This window comes from Hyperolius riggenbachi, chromosome 4 (assembly GCF_040937935.1).
Source record: "Hyperolius riggenbachi isolate aHypRig1 chromosome 4, aHypRig1.pri, whole genome shotgun sequence".
Taxonomy (NCBI): Eukaryota; Metazoa; Chordata; class Amphibia; order Anura; family Hyperoliidae; genus Hyperolius; species Hyperolius riggenbachi.
In genome coordinates, this window is record NC_090649.1 from 370,355,887 (window position 1) to 370,376,194 (window position 20,308).

The 20,308-nt window shown below is 40.3% G+C and overlaps 1 protein-coding gene across 11 annotated transcripts in view; it reads right to left on the bottom strand.

Moving 5' to 3' along the window:
* SYNE1 (spectrin repeat containing nuclear envelope protein 1) overlaps nt 1–20,308 on the bottom strand; it is a 707,535-nt gene that overhangs the window by 511,394 nt on the left and 175,833 nt on the right. For all 11 annotated transcript variants that reach the window (XM_068232018.1, XM_068232025.1, XM_068232014.1 and 8 more), the window contains 4 exons: nt 17,070–17,162; nt 13,088–13,266; nt 7,122–7,318; nt 6,905–7,014 (listed from right to left, as the gene is read on the bottom strand). In XM_068232018.1, coding sequence (XP_068088119.1) covers nt 6,905–7,014; nt 7,122–7,318; nt 13,088–13,266; nt 17,070–17,162 — 579 coding nt within the window. The remainder of the gene's footprint in view (nt 1–6,904; nt 7,015–7,121; nt 7,319–13,087; nt 13,267–17,069; nt 17,163–20,308) is intronic.

Sequence of the window (20,308 nt, forward strand, 5' to 3'; positions counted from 1 at the left end):
ACAATCACCACACAATCTGTAAATCTCCACCAAAAATGCCTTATTTATGAAAACATCTACAGTATAGAATTGTCTCAATGTCTGTTTGCCCCATAACAAACTAAATACGTATAATTGGGTATCGTCCTTTTTTAAAAAAGTGAAGGATCAAAACACAGAGTCCTTTTAAGGGCAATCCACCTTGCCCAAAGACACTTGAACAGTTTATAGCAAAGGACTTGGGTTCAGAAAAACGAGGCGGTACAGTGCGGTTTTGACAAACTCTTGTAGAAAAACTTTATTAGTACAAAATATCAAAAAATGTTTAAAAACTTTTTCAATTCCACACACATCATTAGTCTTCATATAATCAGATCAAATGCCATGGGGCATGAATGATTGAGGCTAATATATAAGTATTGTATTCTGGCTTGGTATAATTTTGAAGGAGATTTTTGTATTTTACAGGCAACGACACATGTTCGTTTTGGGCTCCTTATATCATAAATTTGCCCTTCATCAGGCCGCAATACAAGTTTTCTAAAAAGCAAACAATAAAAACAAATATTAAAACTCAGAAAACAATAAGCTCAAGACAGAGCAAAAAGGGGAAGGAAGAAAAGCTCCACCATTGTGATTACTGGTATGAAATGCACCTGGTACAGAATTAATTCCAAACCTACACACCAGAAAGAGAACTAGGATGTAGACACCAGAAACTGCAGTGATTATATAAAGGCTCATGCCATAAAGTAAGGAAAAGGAAACCGTAATTTTTTGGAAGAGAGTCTAGGGCAGATCTGCGTCCAGGGCTAGTAAATATCAGTCCATGCGTCACTGCCACTAATCCCTGAAAAGCACGCACCATTCCAATGAGAAAAATAAAAGTCATTTAGAACACCAAAAGTCCACCAATGCAGCCAACAGTGCACAGTTCAATAGAATATAGTCCAGATGCGAATATTTTGAACACAATGTAAAATACACTGGCACAAACCTGTATGGCAGGAAAGATTAGCACAAGGCCAGAGAATTTATAAAGTATTGTACGCAGGCATCCAAACCAAGCGGATGCACATAAGGATCTGTAGGAATACAGGAATAAATAAATATATATGTATATACTAAGAGTAAGATAAAGGTACCCCAACACAGAGCTCCCCCAACACATTCTTTAAACTAAAAAGGCATAGGTCTGGTTGGGCCAGCATAACAGCACAAGTCCCTCCACACAATGACAAAAGCCCTTAACGAAATAAGATATAAACCCTCAAGGTAAATTTATACAGTGCTATAACTGAAATATATCTATCTCTTTCCATACAATTGAATGAGCCCAAAGAGTGAAGTCCATGCTTACCATTCCACGGCGTTATGGAGAAGAAGCGCTGCTAGGCTGGAAGTCCTAGTTGTAATGACGCCTATCGCTGTTTAAATATACGCACTCGGCGTCCTCTCATGGTCTACGCGCCTGCGCGGGCTAATAGCTAATCAGCGTCATCCTGTTTATCCTGTGCGTCTCAGCATATATCCGCCGGGACGCACCGTCACACACGCATACACGCAGGCGCAGTCATGCGCCAATGGGGACCCAGCCACACGAATGGGCGGTCACAATGAACGCCATCCAGCCTTCCTCCACAACGCGGAAACGCCCATCCGCCTCTCATGCCCCACAGACCTATTGTATGAAGGCGGAAACATAATACAGGTTCACATAAGGCGGAAATGCCATAAGGATCTACTCAAGTAAGGGCGGAAATGGGTTAAAACCTGCGTTAGAGGCGCAGGATACGAAAACACCACATTAATCTATCCATTATAGGCAAAAGTGTCAAGAATCTATTAAAATAGGATGGAAAATAGGCCAAAACCTATGCTAATATTTAAGTTTTGCAAATTAGTCTAAAAGGGTCCGGGGTACATAGTGCAGGAGTTCAAATGTCACCTAAAATATACTGAGGGGGCTATTAAAAGAGGATAAATAACACTTTGATGAAACACCTCTAAACCCCTTAATTCTATAACTCCACTACACCCCAAGTTCAACCCGCATTAGAAACATTGGTGGGCACTATATGCTGGGGTACCAAAGAAGAAATTTACCAAACATCCGGCCAACCAGTCTGTGCAAGTGTAGTCCCACACTAGTGATCCAAATCCCTAAAAAAAGAGAGAAACATGAGCAGAAATGAAAAAAACGAGAAAAAACGAAAAAAGGAAAACATATATCTAGGTACATATATAAAGGCCGACAAAGAAATATTCATGGGAGTCTATGGATTAATTATTGATCACTTATTGGGGTCTGTAATCAATGTTTAGGCCAGCATCCTACTGGCCTAAACATTGATTACAGACCCCAATAAGTGATCAATAATTAATCCATAGACTCCCATGAATATTTCTTTGCCGGCCTTTATATATGTACCTAGATATATGTTTTCCTTTTTTCTTTTTTTCTCGTTTTTTTCATTTCTGCTCATGTTTCTCTCTTTTTTTAGGGATTTGGATCACTAGTGTGGGACTACACTTGCACAGACTGGTTGGCCGGATGTTTGGTAAATTTCTTCTTTGGTACCCCAGCATATAGTGCCCACCAATGTTTCTAATGCGGGTTGAACTTGGGGTGTAGTGGAGTTATAGAATTAAGGGGTTTAGAGGTGTTTCATCAAAGTGTTATTTATCCTCTTTTAATAGCCCCCTCAGTATATTTTAGGTGACATTTGAACTCCTGCACTATGTACCCCGGACCCTTTTAGACTAATTTGCAAAACTTAAATATTAGCATAGGTTTTGGCCTATTTTCCATCCTATTTTAATAGATTCTTGACACTTTTGCCTATAATGGATAGATTAATGTGGTGTTTTCGTATCCTGCGCCTCTAACGCAGGTTTTAACCCATTTCCGCCCTTACTTGAGTAGATCCTTATGGCATTTCCGCCTTATGTGAACCTGTATTATGTTTCCGCCTTCATACAATAGGTCTGTGGGGCATGAGAGGCGGATGGGCGTTTCTGCGTTGTGGAGGAAGGTTGGATGGCGTTCATTGTGACCGCCCATTCGTGTGGCTGGGTCCCCATTGGCGCATGACTGCGCCTGCGTGTATGCGTGTGTGACGGTGCGTCCCGGCGGATATATGCTGAGACGCACAGGATAAACAGAAGGACGCTGATTAGCTATTAGCCCGTGCAGGCGCGTAGACCATGAGAGGACGCCGAGTGCGTATATTTAAACAGCGATAGGCGCCATTACAGCTAGGACTTCCAGCCTAGCAGCGCTTCTTCTCCATAACGCCGTGGAATGGTAAGCATGGACTTCACTCTTTGGGCTCATTCAATTGTATGGAAAGAGATAGATATATTTCAGTTATAGCACTGTATAAATTTACCTTGAGGGTTTATATCTTATTTCGTTAAGGGCTTTTGTCATTGTGTGGAGGGACTTGTGCTGTTATGCTGGCCCAACCAGACCTATGCCTTTTTAGTTTAGAGAATGTGTTGGGGGCGCTCTGTGTTGGGGTACCTTTATCTTACTCTTAGTATATACATATATATTTATTTATTCCTGTATTTCTACAGATCCTTATGTGCATCCGCTTGGTTTGGATGCCTGCGTACAATACTTTATAAATTCTCTGGCCTTGTGCTAATCTTTCCTGCCATAAAGGTTTGTGCCAGTGTATTTTACATTGTGTTCAAAATATTTGCATCTGGACTATATTCTATTGAACTGTGCACTGTTGGCTGCATTGGTGGACTTTTGGTGTTCTAAATGACTTTTATTTTTCTCATTGGAATGGTGCGTGCTTTTCAGGGATTCTTGGCTAGTGGCAGTGACGCATGGACTGATATTTACTAGCCCTGGACGCAGATCTGCCCTAGACTCTCTTCCAAAAAATTACGGTTTCCTTTTCCTTACTTTATGGCATGAGCCTTTATATAATCACTGCAGTTTCTGGTGTCTACATCCTAGTTCTCTTTCTGGTGTGTAGGTTTGGAATTAATTCTGGACCAGGTGCATTTCATACCAGTAATCACAATGGTGGAGCTTTTCTTCCTTCCCCTTTTTGCTCTGTCTTGAGCTTATTGTTTTCTGAGTTTTAATATTTGTTTTTATTGTTTGCTTTTTAGAAAACTTGTATTGCGGCCTGATGAAGGGCAAATTTACGATATAAGGAGCCCGAAACGAACATGTGTCATTGCCTGTAAAATCCAAAAATCTCCTTCAAAATTATACCAAGCCAGAATACAATACTTATTTATTAGCTTCAATCATTCATGCCCCATGGCATTTGATCTGATTATATGAAGACTAATGATGTGTGTGGAATTGAAAAAGTTTTTAAACATTTTTTGATATTTTGTACTAATAAAGTTTTTCTACAAGAGTTTGTCAAAACCGCACTGTACCTCCTCGTTTTTCTGAACCCAAGTCCTTTGCTATAAACTGTTCAAGTGTCCCATAACAAACATCAGCTCTCCATGTCTTTTACCCTATGACAGATCTTCTCTCAGACAAGCTGGTGGAAGAGAACTACCCCTGGACTGAATTCTAGCTCACTCCTCAAATCACACGTCAAGCAGAATTACAGTTTGGCCTACTACACAATAAAAACTGTCCCACAGTTCCGTATTGCTCACATATTTATCCTACCAGCATTTTTCCAAAAGTACTGTCACCTGTGTAATAATTCACCCCCGGTCACAATACAGCTAGTGCTGAGAACAGCCTTTACTTGCTTTGTTATATTCTGTACAAGGAGAAGAAAATTAAAAAAACAAAAGGACCTTTCAATTTACAGTTACCCACATTGCCATTACCTATCAGTATCTTGGAAAGTAACCCCTGGCTTTAAGGGTTAAGTGACCAATGCTATGTATTACCAAGGTGTTATAGGGTAGGGTTTCACCATTACTATAGATATAGAAGGAGAGACTTAGGATGTTTGACCATCGTAAAGTAATTTATGCGGTTGCCACATCAATTGAACTATGGTACATGACTACGAACTTACTTGAAGTAGTTGTAGATTTGTGTATAACTCTCCTATAGGCTGATTACCTCTTTTCCTAGTACCTTTCTGTCCATCACATCTATCCCACATTGGCCTCAATTCACTAAGCTTTATCAAACACTTTATCAAATGTTTGATCATTTACCTCATGGATAAATTCTTATTTTGAATTCACTAAGGTGTTATAGACTTATTGAACGTTTTATCGTTAAAACATTTGATAAATATAACACCTTAGTGAATTCAAAATTAGATTTTTTTTCCCATGAGGTAAATTATCAAACGTTTGATAAAGTGTTTGATAAAGCTTAGTGAATTGAGGCCACTGTCTTTTGGTTGAAGAAGCGCATTACTGTACACACATTTCACACATTTTTGTTTTAGCACAGTGTTTTATCACTCCTATGTCTGCAGCATGTTTTTCTATCCCATGTAAATGTTTTATGTTCAAAAGACAAGACTGTAAAATGCCACTCTAGGTCCAGAGATGGAGCCATGCACATAATTCCTTTATGCCTTTCTAAGGGAGGTGTGCATCCGCAGTGACTGTATTATAGCACACAGGTAAGCCATTCATTTCACAAAGCAAAGTCATTTCATTCAGTTTGCAGACAGCTGTTTTAACTGTTTTGGCCTTTATGAGTGCAAGGTATGGAATTACATGACTCTTTGGGAGTAAGGTTCCTAGTTATGAGAAGCAGAATTACCAAAAGTTTTAAGTAAACCAAAAGCAACAGCCCTTGATTGAAAGCACTGAAAAGTACGGTACACCATTACCTTTTTAAAACATAAAATAATCAAAGGATATCATTTTCACAAGTCCAAAAAGCAAGACATGATGCATTACATCAGTGCAGTGGGTGGAGATATGCAAATCATTATTTTATGCCTTTGTAAGCAAGGCATGTATCCAAAGCTGATCATGTATACCATAACTAAAGTATCTGTCCACAAACTGAATTAAGAAACTGTAAAATGAAAAGCCAAAGTTGTGTTTCTAGTCAAATACTTGGCTATATATTGGCATGTATCTGCCCTGCCCACCGTCTTTCAGTGATACAGTATGGTGTTCTTTTTCTTTTTGGACATGTGGAAGAAGTAATAACTTGCAATTGTCATCTATTTAGGAAAGGCAATAGCATAGTTTGAAGACCCCTCAGTTTCTTTTCAATCTTGGTTATTCAGCCCCGACGGGGATTAGCTACGTGTGCTTTTTGGTTGCTTGAATGTTGAAAATAGGCCTGGCTAATACAGCACAATACTCCACCCTATATAATGTACATACCATGAACTCCGTATTGAATGTTAAAATATAGTAACTGAAAGTACATTAAAGTCTAATGAAACTCAGCATTTCTTCTTTGCTCTAAAATATTATTTACAGCATATTATATACTACCACCATTTTTTTATTACTAGAACAGCATTCAATTAGTTAAACACAGGATCAGTGCAGAGAAAGCTGGAGGCATCCAAACTGGAGATTATGTTATCTTGTGTTTACTTAATTGTATCAAGTGAGGAATGTGACACATTCTCTGACTGTGCAGACTCTCCTGAACACAGAAAGACACTCAGAAAGCATGTCTGCCTTCAATACAAGATGAATAAAACCATATGTATAAAATGCAAAGGCAGCTCTCAGAGCAAAAAAAAATGTACTTTTTGGGAACTTGTAATTTTTAAATGAATAATAATACTTATGCACAAAAGCAAATATGATAACCTTATGGCATATAAAAAGTAGGAAAACATGTTTTTATTGAATATTATGTCAGGGTTTTATACCGCTTTAACTTTGGTGGAACCAATGAACCCAGTATTTAAGCACAACAGAGCCCATAAAAGTTAAATATTGCAAGTAGTTATTAAGTACATTATTGTAACAACCATTTGTTGATACTCACATCTTCTTCACGACCATCCCCTGATGTGTTGTGAGGGTCAGGATAATGTTTGAGAAACTGAGCGATGTAGGTCATGATGGACTTTTCATCAGGCTTATCAACATCTACATCTGAGGAAAGAAAAGTTTTTAAGTTGAAAAAATGTATTTTGAACTATTCATTAAAAATGTTCTTTCTGACACAAACTTTATTATAGTGAATTACAAACACCTCTTACCTTCAGGGTCTAACAGTCTTGGAATTCCCAGCTCTGTTTCTGCTATTGAAAAGGCATCTTCCAGGTTTTCACGATTGGTTCTCCCTTTTAGTTTGTCCATATCTACCAGTTCTGGGCGAATTGCATAGATCATTGAGTGGAAGGCAATGCCACTTCTCCAACTTGGCCCAAAATCTTTTATTTCGATCCCCATGCGTCTAAAGCAGCGACAAAATGGACAGGACATTAGCATTTATGAATTCTATTAAAATTACAACAGTCATATTTCACTTCTTTAATATATGAATAGTGTTTGCTTTCATGGCTTTATGTCTTTTTTTTCCTTACTTGGGAAAATATACGTCACCATTAAAATGCCTGTGTGGCAGCAAGATGACTGAAAAGTTAGAACAATGCTGATTTTCCGTCATTTCTAATTACCTGAATTATCAAAACTACTTGCGTTTCCAGTATCATGAGGGTGCAAGTAGTGCTGGGTAGACATGGTACGTTTCTCCGTTCGAATTTCTCATTCGATCGTTTTGTACGCTCGATTCCGCACTTGATTCTGCGTTCGATTCTCTTGTCTTCGCTCGTTTTTATTATCTTTTTTCCATTCACGTCTATGAGAAATCGAGCGCGGAATCGATCTGGAGTAATATCGAACATGAGGGATTTTATCAATCGGATGCATCTATCGCATGGAAAATCATAGCGTGTGTACCCAGCATAACTCATCTCCTGACATCAGATTTTTTATTAAATCCAACTGTTTATGATAAGAGAAGAAAAAGAGTGTATCCCTAACAGGACAAGGTGGTGTACACTTTTGGACATATATCATAGATTCGTTTTTTGTTTTTGTTTTATTATAATACAAATCAATTAAAACAAGGACAGGTTGAACAATGTTCAGTTGTTTTATCAATCTAACATTGGTCAGATATGGATCTCTGTACACTGATGTATTGGTTCTGTGAGAACTTTAAAGTAAGTTCCTACAGGATGATTCTGTTTGCATGTCCACCCCCTTCCCTCTCCATATAGTAGAACTCGCTACCCAGCCAGGAGCTGAATATCAAGTCTGTTTCCAAACCCAAAGCAAACTAGAGATTATTTTACACAAACAAAATAAATTGAATTGAAAATGTATAAGCTTTATAGTTTTGTTTTAAGTTATTTTTATTAAAATGGACCTAAACTCATAACTTCCTATCTGCTCCAAAAGATAAGCCACAGCATAATAACCTTTAAAGAAAAACAATTCTTTGTTACAACTTATAGAAATCCTAAAAAAAAGTGTTAACTTCCTGGACATTCTTGGAAGCACAGAAAGTGTTAAAGGGACTCAGAGCTCACTGCAATAAAAAGATTTATACATACCTGGGGCTTCCTCCAGCACCACCCACTCGGATTGCTCCCATGCCGCTGTCCTCCGCTTCTTGCAGCTCTGATACTGGGTCCCGTCACTGCCGTCAGTCTGAGCCAGTCTGACGTAAGAGAAGTGCGCCCTCTACGTATCTCTCCAGTGGCTGCTGGAGAGATACACAAAGAGCGCACTTTTCCTGCATAGATTGTCTCCGACTGACGGCAGTGACGGGACCCGGTATCAGAGCTGCAAGAAGCGGAGGACAGCGGCGTGGGAGCGATCCGAGTGGGTGGGGCTGGGGGAAGCCCCAGGTATGTATAAATCTTTTTATTGCTGTGGGCTCTGGTACACTTTAACATTCAGTGTTCACATATTAACACAGAAAAACAGCACACCGTGGCACAGCCCTGATTTGCACTTGATGATAACTTGCTGAAAAGGGGGAATTAGACAGGTTGATCTCTCTAAACTCACACAGAGTCAATTGCTTAGCAAATATATGTGTTTTCATTGTATGTTGTGCAAGAGTTTAGGTCTGCTTTAAAGCAGAACTGATCTCAGAACTTCCTCTCTGCTCTAAAAAATAAGCAACGGCATAATAACCTTCAATGAAAAACATTTCTTCAAGAGAAATGTATTTATTTATCCTTCAATAAATCTGCAGTGTGTCTACTTACTGGTTTCACGGAGGCAGAGAAAGGGTTAACCTCCCGTGTTCACCAGTCAGCTGTGTCTGTCTAGACTGCTGAATTCCTGTGCTGACAATTTGTGTTTACTTGAAAATGAGGGAAAATTAGACAGGTTTTTTTCTCTAAATACACACAGGGTGGATTTTTCTGTCTTTTCCTTGTTTTCTGTGCAATAGTTCAGGTCTACTTAAAGTAAGCCTAAAGCAAAAATAAAAAAAAGGATCTGGGTCCTATAGAGCCTTCCCGTTCCTCTCCTCGTCCCATCAATCCTGCACTGCCTCCCCCGTTAGCAGTCTCTGACCAATCAGTCGAAAACTGCTCTCTTCCGCTGTGGGTGATCTTTGGAAGACTCTGGGAGCACTCAGGCACAAAAGACTGCTGAAGCCTCCTGTGGTGGGAGAGTTAAACAGAGGAGCCTGCAGGGGGGACAAGGGGTTGAGGAGAGGAACAGGAAGGCTCTATAGGACCCAGAGCCTTCCCTCTCCTTAGGTACCTTTTTTATTATTATTATTATGTTCACTTCAGACTTGCTTTAAAACTTTCCTTGCCAAGCACGGAAACAACAAACCTAATATGGGTTATAGTAGTGGTTGGAGTTTATTCACCTGACCGGTGACTACATGCCCTTGTCCCCTGCTGGCAGCCGTCTGCACTCTCTCCTTCCTGTATGACGCGTGACTACATATGTGTCATACAGAGATCAGGAGAGGAGAGAGGAGCCTGCTGCCAGAGAGGACACCGCATGGAGCCAGCAATCGGGTGAGTAATTACAGACTACACTGCTGCGCTCGAGCCATGGGGGGGGGGGGGGGTTTACACAGGAGGGGGTCTATGCAGATGGAGGATGATGTCGGCCCCCTTCACAACAGTGGCACCTATACTTGTTACCTATACTGGGGCATTTATACTTACTACCTTTCCTGGGGCAACTATACCTACTACCTATACTAGGGCCACACATACCTACTACCTATATTGGGGCACCTATACCTGCTACCTATACTGGGGCACCTATAACTGGATATCTGGCTACCTATACTGGCTGCACCTATACAGTGGCTTGCATAAGTATTCAGCCCCTTTGAAGTTTTCCACATTTTGTCACATTACTGCCACAAACATGAATCAAATTTATTGGAATTCCATGTGAAAGACCAACACAAAGTGGTGTACACATGAGAAGTGGAACGAAAATCATACATGATTCCAAACATTTTTTACAAATCAATAACTGCAAAGTGGGGTGTGCGTAATTATTCAGCCCCCTGAGTCAACACTTTGTAGAACCACCTTTAGCTGCAATTACAGCTGCCAGTCTTTTAGGGTATGTCTCTACCAGCTTTGCACATCTAGAGACTGAAATATTTGCCCATTCTTCTTTGCAAAAGTGCTCCAGCTCAGTCAGATTAGATGGAAAGCGTTTGTGAACAGCAGTTTTCAGATCTTGCCACAAATTCTCAATTGGATTTAGATCTGAACTTTGACTGGGTCATTCTAACACATGAATAAGTTTTGTTTTAAACCATTTCATTGTTGCCCTGGCTTTATGTTTAGGGTCATTGTCCTGCTGGAGGGTGAACCTCCGCCCCAGTCTCAAGTCTTTTGCAGACTCCAAGAGGTTTTCTTCCAAGATTGCCCTGTATTTGACTCCATCCATCTTCCCATCAACTCTGACCAGCTTCCCTGTCCCTGCTGAAGAGAAGCACCCCCAGAGCATGATGCTGCCACCACCATATTTGACAGTGGAGATGGTGCATTCTGAGTGATGTGCAGTGTTAGTTTTCCGCCACACATAGCGTTTTGCATTTTGGCCAAAACGTTCCATTTTGGTCTCATCTGACCAGAGCACCTTCTTCCACATGTTTGCTGTGTCCCCACATGGCTTGTGGCAAACTGCAAACGGGACTTTTGATGCTTTTCTGTTAACAATGGCTGTCTTCTTGCCACTCTTCCATAAAGGCCAACTTTGTGCAGTGCACGACTAATAATTATCCTATGGACAGATTCCCCCACCTGAGCTGTCGATCTCTACAGCTCATCCAGAGTCACCATGGGCCTCTTGACTGCATTTCTGATCAGCGCTCTCCTTGTTCGGCCTGTGAGTTTAGGTGGACGGCCTTGTCTTGGTAGGTTTACAGTTGTGCCATACTCCTTCCATTTCTGAATGATCGCTTGAACAGTGCTCCGTGGGATGTTCAAGGCTTTGGAAATCTTTTTGTAGCCTAAGCTTGCTTTAAATTTCTCAATAACTTTATCCCTGACCTGTTTGGTGTGTTCTTTGGACTGCATGGTGATTTTGCTTCCACTATTCTCTTAGACAACCTCTGAGGCCGTCACAGAGCAGCTGTATTTGTCCTGACATTAGATTACACACAGGTGCACTCTATTTAGTCATTAGCACTCATCAGGCAATGTCAATTGACTGCACTCAGAGCAAAGGGGCTGAAAAATTACGCACATCCCACTTTGCAGTTATTGATTTGTAAAAAATGTTTGGAATCATGTATGATTTTCGTTCCACTTCTCACATGTACACCACTTTGTATTGGTTTTTCACGTGGAATTCCAATAAAATTGATTCATGTTTGTGGCAGTAATATGACATAATGTGGAAAACTTCAAGGGGGCCGAATACTTTTGCAAGCCACTGTACCTGGCTACCTATACTGGGGTACCTATACCTGACTACATATACTGGCTGCACCTATACCTGGCTACCTGTATTGGGGGCATCTATTCCTGGCTACCTATACTGGCTGCACCTATATCTGGCTACCTGTACTGGCAGCACTTATTCCAGGACAGAAAAGTGGGATATCAGTACATATCTGGTATCATTGGATTCAGCAGAATCAAGGCTTTTACAAGCAGTAACATTTTTGTCAGTAAATGTAATTCTTCCTTTAAAAAAAAAAACACAAAAGAAAAATATTTTATTTTTATTTCCTTTTTTTTTTTTTAACATATTTCATTTGTTTCAGTGTTCAAGCCCAATTCATTACGGAAAAAAACAATATATAATATGTCCTATTTCATGTAGGTTTTCTTGTCAAAAATGCTAAGTAAGCCTAATGAGTGCAAAATTACTTGGCAGTAGATGTTCGCGTTTTGGACAAATCACCTGGGAGGGAAAGGGTTAAAGCCTTTTTTATATATAGATATATATCAGTTAACATAAACTGCGAACTGCACTGCATGGTCGATAACAACACATTATACAGTGTAACAGAAAAACAAAACATACAAGATATAGAGTATCTGCATCATTCTATACTATCCAGCTTATAACTTCCATTCTTGATCTGAATGCGTCCTCCTGCACCCCAACTGCCTTTCCAAATTTCATATACCGAGTACAACATCACTACTCTCCTAATTTCAACTTATAACTAAGCCAGCATGACCAGTCTTTATTAAACTGCTTGTGGCATTTTTGATGGATAAACACTAATTTTATACATACCAAAATAAGTTTATGTTTTGTCAAAGCAATGATTGACATTACAATAAAATCCTGATTTTTTTTTTTTTTTTTGCAAGTATAGCCATGTTAATCATGCAGGTGCTAATATTGTGACAACCAGAGAAGTCAATGGGAAATGCCTGTCAGCGTTAGATAAATCACTAACAAGCATGAGTCCCAGAGTCCGTGCATCTCAGCACCAATCAACACCTGATAAAAGAGCCAGCCATTGCACGTCAAGGTTGTAAAGTGCAAGTCAGCACCAGCAACAAGTGCCCCATCAGCAGTGAAGCAGCTTCCAGCAAGCAGGGGAACAATGCCCTCACTTGCTGGTGTTTACAGATCCAGCATAGGAAACCTGCACTCAGCTGGGATGGCCCCAAATGATCATTTTTACATCTGTAACACAGCAGAGAAAATGTAGAAGTGTATATAAACAGTAAAGCAACATAACATGTAAACTTACTTGGCTGCAGTGTACTGTACCCATCTGAGTAGGGCTTTCTTGGCACTTCCCTGAATTTTGGTGACCACTTTGCGTTTGGTTGGAGGACTAGCTGTGTCTGAGCTTACTACACTGTCCACTGAAGATGTGCTACTAGACAGTGAATGAAGTTGTGGAAGATTGCTGGTTAATTCTTCAATCTAAAAAAAAAAGATTATACATAATAGCAAACCTAAACCATTATTAAGACCGAACCAATAAGGATAAGGCAAAATCAATAAGGATAAGATGGCCATTCAAAAATTGTCTTGTGTAAGCATGACTCCAATACAATGGCCCAAAGCCCCTGCTGAATAGTGTGTAATGCTCTTACTTGCCCATTTTGTTACACCATTTAAGAATATATCATGATTTCTCATTGCATTGGACAATGAATAACATTTGTAACTAACACCTTTTTTTCCAAAAACGTTATCAGCTACATAAATGTATAATACTTCCTAAGCTGTCTGTACAGTCACTCTCTGTCTAAGGCTTGGTTCAGACTATGTCCACTACCAGACCATTTCTGAAGGGGACAACAGCACACCAACAGTCATACAGAATGGGCCTGCGCTATCCTTTGGCTCTAGTCACATATCCATTTCTGCAACAGACAAACTCGACAAGTACAATTTATTCAGACAGGAGATGCATTGACATTCACCAGGGGTAGAAGCTGGAATTCATTCTAAAGTAGTACTAAGTTTCTGCTTAGGGAATTAAACTGACATGTTCAAATACTTGCCTGCCTTATCTGAACATGATAATAATAGATGAATACAAATAAACACAATAAAGTCAGCATAGCATCTTCACAGAAACATTACTTATTTCTAAACAAAGGATGGAGATGGGATCCTGCAAGTCTGTGCAATAAAGAACACTTCTTTTTGGACAATTTTGTATCATGAAGGTGTCTGCAATAAACTGTGTTAAGCAGAGTTACATGCATAAAGTCCTACACACGATGGAGAGGGTAAAGCATTGTACAGTATATACTGCATTCTGCTCTACTCATTGTGCAGTACGTAATTCTGCTTAACATAGTTTATTGCATATACCCTATGGTATCCTGGAACTTTACAAGAATTACAGTATCTTTATCTCTATATTGAAACATAAGCCAGAAGTACTTCGGAACATGCTTCCTGTTAAGAAGTCCCAATGTATGACTATGGCCTATATATTATACCAGAAGACAGAAGTTGCAGATACAATAGACAAAAATAATTTGTCTTCATCAGGTTTTATATTTATTTTCACTACAGGATAAGGTTTGCTACTGTAAAGCCACACCTCTTCACAGAGATGGGACCTAAATAAAGATTAAGCTTTACGGATATGCCTGGAGATGGAGGGAAGGCAGTGTGGAGTTCAAAGAATGGGGGAGGGGTTGCTTTCTACCTACTGCTGAACCATTTGTAAATACCCATGTTGGGCATATTTTATAGGGTACAGGAAACCTTTTTCTGAGTTTCTCAAAATGGTAGGGAAACACTTAGGGTAACTATAGCCTCCACAGCCCCGTGAACATGGGGATGCCTGTGGAGGTGCAGCTTTGACCATTTAGCGCCAGGGTAGGCCCTTTAACCTAAAAATGTACTTTTACCCTCTAGGGGATCGCGTCACGCCGATGGGCATGACCACAGTGGAAGCCCCAGGACCGCCGATTGGCGGAAAGTCATGGGGTGGTGATTTGCAGGAGATCTCCGCTCCGCCATCAGTCTCCCAGCGGCGATCGCCATCTGTTTAGTCTGTCTATTTAGTCTGTACAGCGCTGCGGTCTACGGCAGCGCTGTACAAGGGACAGCCGTGTGAAATGGCTGTCCCCCTGGGAGGCAGGAGAGCAATCAGCTCTCATTGGCTGAAGCCTATGACAGCCACTGTCATAGACTGGCTAGGGGAGGGAGGGGTTGGAAAATAAAACAATTAAACAGAAAAATATTTATAAAAATATATATATATATATATATATATATATATATATTTATATATAATAAACAAACATTAGGGGAGCGATCACAGCCCACAAACAGAGATCTCTGTTAGTGGGCAGAAAGGGAGGGAGGATCATTTGTGTGCTGAGTCGTACGGCCCTGCAGCAAGGCCTCAAAGCTGTAGTGGCCTATTTTGTAAAAAATGGCCTGGTCTTTAGGAGGGTTCAACCTCCCTGGCGTTATGATTATTTCCAGATTTAAAGTCTAAAAGCCATAACATTTTTTCACAAGCTTTTAAACCCTAAAATCAAGAATAAGAACATACTACAGAGAAGTCTGCAGCAGCTCTTGCATGAAACTCACTCAGGCACGGGATTACCACCCTGTTCTGCGGCTTTCTGTCCCGAGCCTGACGCGGAATTACCGCTAAGGAAGTGGTCCTTAAGTGGTTAAAGAGGATTGCTGGTTGGGCATTGCAGGCACATAGAAAGAGCAGCCTGGCAATGCTGCTGCTACCTCCAGCAAAATAGAATCTACAAAGAGGCATTTTTTTGGGGGGGGGGGGGGGGGGGGGGGGATCAGTGATTACTAAACTTTTCTAAGGCATCCATACAGGAGCAGAAGGTGGAGGAAGTATTTCCGATTTGTTTACTGAGGAACTCTTGGATTTCTTGCTCTTAGTATTGAAAAATAAAAGAAAAGAAAGAGCAGGAGCCAAATACAATGTAGTAATTCATCATAATGGGAAGAAATGACTATACTCACAAAAGAGCGTCACCTAAAGCACGATGCAGGCGGAGCAAATAAACATAACCCCGTTTAGGCTAAAAATGTTGCAGTCTGTAAAATTGGGTTGGGGTCCAACCTTTCTTCTAAAGTGGGCAATAATAACTCTGAACAGGTGAAACAGGGGTGCCAAGGGAAAAGCCTGGGATGTGTGTTGCAATTTTTGAGTGTCCCTATTTTTTTAAAGAAAGAAATTACATTTCATGTGATCTCTTTGATAAGGCAAGCCCACCATTACCTTTTTATGCTATTTTAAGTATTGTATTTCCCCTGGCACCTCTGTTTCTCCTGTTCTGAGTTCTACTAGTAGAACTGGAATTTCCTAGCCTCCATATGAATAATATTCATAAAATTATTTAACTTAGTACAATGGGTCCAATTTGACAGCAAGTGTAATAAGGATTACTGCACAGTCACGGGAATGCATTGTGCACCTATCAGGGCTGGGCCGAGGCATAGACTGGAGAGGCTCCAGCCTCAGGGCGCAGTGTAGAAGGGGGCGCACAATTCATTCAGCTGTCATTCCTAATTGTGTTTGAAGCAGAAAGAAATAAGAAAAGGAGATACATGGAAGTGACAAAAAGCCAGATAACTAGAGATTAAGGTGTTGGGGGCCCTGGGGTGCCTCTTAGTCTAAGAGCAATCAGTGTGTGACGGCTGGGGTGGAGGGATGGAGGGGCGCACTTTGGTGTCTCAGCCTTGGGTGCTGGAGGACCTTGTCCCGGCTCTGGCACCTATCATAGGTGACTGTTGTGAACGTAGCTAAAATCCAACCAATAAAAGGTTATTGTTACTAATATTTCTACAAACATAAAAGACAATGGCCTCAATTCACTAAGCTTATCTCCTGTCTTTAATAACTCTTCTAGAGTTGTTACCATGGTGATAAGGCATGTAGTATTCAGGAAACATTTAACCTCAGGCAAACCTAAAGTAACTCTTCTGTCTTTAAGTTAACTCTTCAATCCTTAAAATAACTCCAGAGTTAAAGATAGGCTGTTTATTAACTGCATGTGAAAATAACTACAGAGGAGGTAAATTAACTACAGAGGAGGTAACTTAACTACAGAGGAGGTAACTTAACTACAGAGGAGCTAACTTAACTACAGAGGAGGTAACTTAAGGAATGAAGAGATAAGATAACTCTCTCTTATGTGGTGGTAAGTTTTCTCTTGCCTTATTATCTCCAGCATGATCTTAGTGAATTGAGGCCAATGGCAGTCACAGTTGAGGATTACCTGAAAATACAGAATGATGGTCCATATCAAACCAAGCACAATGGAGGGTCTCCCATCCGCAATGTCTGTGGAGTTTATATTCACTAATTTAATCTGAAATGTGTGAAGAAAAAATGGTCAAGCACTTTGTATGACAAATGTACAGAGAATACAGGTATTGTATGTTTATTTATTTTTCATATTAGCGGTTTGCACGTCATGCATTTTTCTGAAGCATGTCAAGCAGGAGAATTTGCAATACTGAAATAATGCCAGAGCAGCCTGTAGATGGTGCTATTTACAGCTTTTGCCTGAGGAAAGACTGGGAGGCTGAGATAAAAGAAAATGCTGCATCTCCAAAATGATAGAAAAAAAAGGAATGCAAAAAGAAAAAACATAATTGTGCATGCTTAATAAAAACAATAAACAAATTTAAAGAACTACTAGCCAAAAATGTATTTTTGTTTTCATTCATATAAAGCATTCAGCATACTGAGCTGCACATCCAACTGAAAAAAATGATAATGAAAGAAAATCAGCTCTTATGATTTATATTTGCAGGCTATTATATCCGTACTAACCGGGGATCCTCTGTACACAGACTTGCATGGGAAGTAAAATGTGAATGGTTAATAAACCTGTTAATATAATAAGTTGGTACTTCCACTGCAGCATTCCTTGCTAAAGAGAAGCAAGTGAAGTGTTATTGGCTACCACTGCAACCAGTCAGATCCCTTTGAGGCTAGTTTTACACCTGACATCGCATTGCAATGCACAAACTCACAAATGTATAACCCTGCGGCAGAGTGTGCCGACAGGGTCATATGCATAGCAATGCCCCCACTCCTCACCCAGTGATGTACTTTCTGCTGGCCAGGAAGTACGTCACTGAGATTCCTGGTTGTATTCTGTTGTTCCATGCATGCATGCCACAACACCGCTGCCAACCTTTCTGAAAGTTACAACATGCATCCCCCACTGGCACACATTACTTCCCCTGCCCTGTAAGCCCGGCAGTAATGCACTGTTGCCCCTGTGTTGGCTTGGCAGCGGATCGGGCATTTCCGGCGCAACACAATGCGTTAAGTGTACTAGACTCCATTGCTTTGTATTGATGTTGTATTACCCAGCAGTAAAACAAGGTAATGCAATGTAGGATTTCAATGCAAGTGTAAAAGGGGCCTCAAACTAAACAGGCATGGTACTGGCCACTACACAGCTATGGGGCTCACACACGTTCCATACTTTGATAACGAGTTTGTCAATTATATTCTTATCTTATTTTTACATTCTGTTCAGTCTTCTAAAATCAAACACATGCTATGGCTAGTTGCTGTTTACAAGAATAAGAAACCCCTAAATCCACCAGAGGCACCCCTATGCCCTACACCTACAGTATACATGCCTCATAATAGCTGTCTACAAGACTGGTTATAGTCTTGGTGGTCTGCTTACATGTTTGTCACAGTATACCATAGTGATTAGTACATTTTGTTGACCTCACAGGTTAAACGCAAAACAAATTCTAAAAGTTAGTGTAGCCAGCTTCAGGCAAATAGCAATGGGAATGTGAATGCTTGTTAGTAGCAGCTTTGCTTGCCTCACTTTGGGCTTGATTCACAAAAGTGTGATAACTGATAGCATGGCCGTGCTATGCAGTTACCACGTGGTGTGACACACGCAAAGGTTTGCACATGTAAAGGCTTACGCCCGCGTGCTAAACGAAGGTTTGCGCGCAACGGCCGTGCTATCAGTTATCACGCTTTTGTGAATCAAGCCCTTTCTATTTTAAGTTCTCTGAGAACAGCAAATTTCTAATATCCAGATGGACTAAAATTGTTTATGTTAATCATCAATGAAGAATCAATTCAACATAGAAAACTAAGCAGACATCCATCACAGCTTGCAATCTCTCAATCTTACCTCAATAGCAAAAAATAATTTCAAAGCCTGGCTCAAAGACATAGCATCTGAAAATTTGGGGGAGGCCATCATAGAAGGGAACAGGCTTGTCAGATCACTAGTCTTGAGTGAAAACTGGAGGGAATCCCACTATAAACTAATACACCGAGCAAAGTATGCTTTTAATATTAGGTACAAGTCCCCACCCCCACACTACAAACCCGAATGTCCCAAATGTTCAGCTCAAGATGCTAACTTGTTTCATTGTATGTGGGCATGTGATAAGATCCAAAGTTACTGGAACAAGGTCAAAATTTATGTCAAACAGATCTGTAATGTTGATATTGAGCTTTCCCCACAGCTATGCTTGTTCCATTATGTACCCAATGCACAACCAACTTCATGCGGAACAATACCTGCACAAATTTCAAAGCTGGCACATCTCATACTAATCACTGCCAAGAGAGTAATATACAACAAATGGATATACCCCAGTGTACCATCGATCTGGGACCTAAAAGAAGAATTGTTGCACCTTTTCAACCTGGACAATTTAGAAACAAAGCAACATAAGGAGAGATCCACCAAGAAACACTTTGCAATTTGGGGAAAATTCATCTCTGCCACTTTCACACAACGAGAAATCAGAGACATTATGGAACCCTATAAATATACTGCATGGTACGCGGTGAGAGATTTACAGGGAAGCTTGGGGAAACTAAAAAATATGACCAAAAGTAAATACAAGACCATAGACTCATAATATTTAGGCAAGCATGAAAAGGCTAAAACAAGAGACCAGTAATGATGTGCTAGATATTTTACAATGGTATTATATGGAGAAACAGTGACAAAGGGAGGGGGGAGGCGGGGAGGGCCAGTTTTTCACCGGTTGGGGGGGAAGGGTTTTTTTCCGGGGTTCTGTTTCAAGGGGGGAGGGGGGGGGGTCTCCTCAGAGGACTGCGGCAGACTGTTCCTTACTATAACCATCGGAAATGGGAAGGATGCATAACTTGTCTCCAAAATAAATGCATGTATATCTCTTGTATTGTGACAAATGCTGTATACCCTATGAGGAAACCTTACAACTTTTAATTAAATAAAACATTGTTTAAAAAAAAAACATAGAAAACTGGATTACAACATATAAGAAATTGGTTGAAATACAAACAAGTATTGGAATGCTAATGACAATTTAATAGTTGCAGCATTATGTATACGGTACTTAGGCGAATGCCAATGCAAACCTTATCATACAACAAGTAGAAAAAGTGGTCACATACCACGGTCACCTGTATGACAAGGAGAGACCAGGAGCCAAATGGTGCAGTATTGCGGGGTATTAGATGTTAGATTGT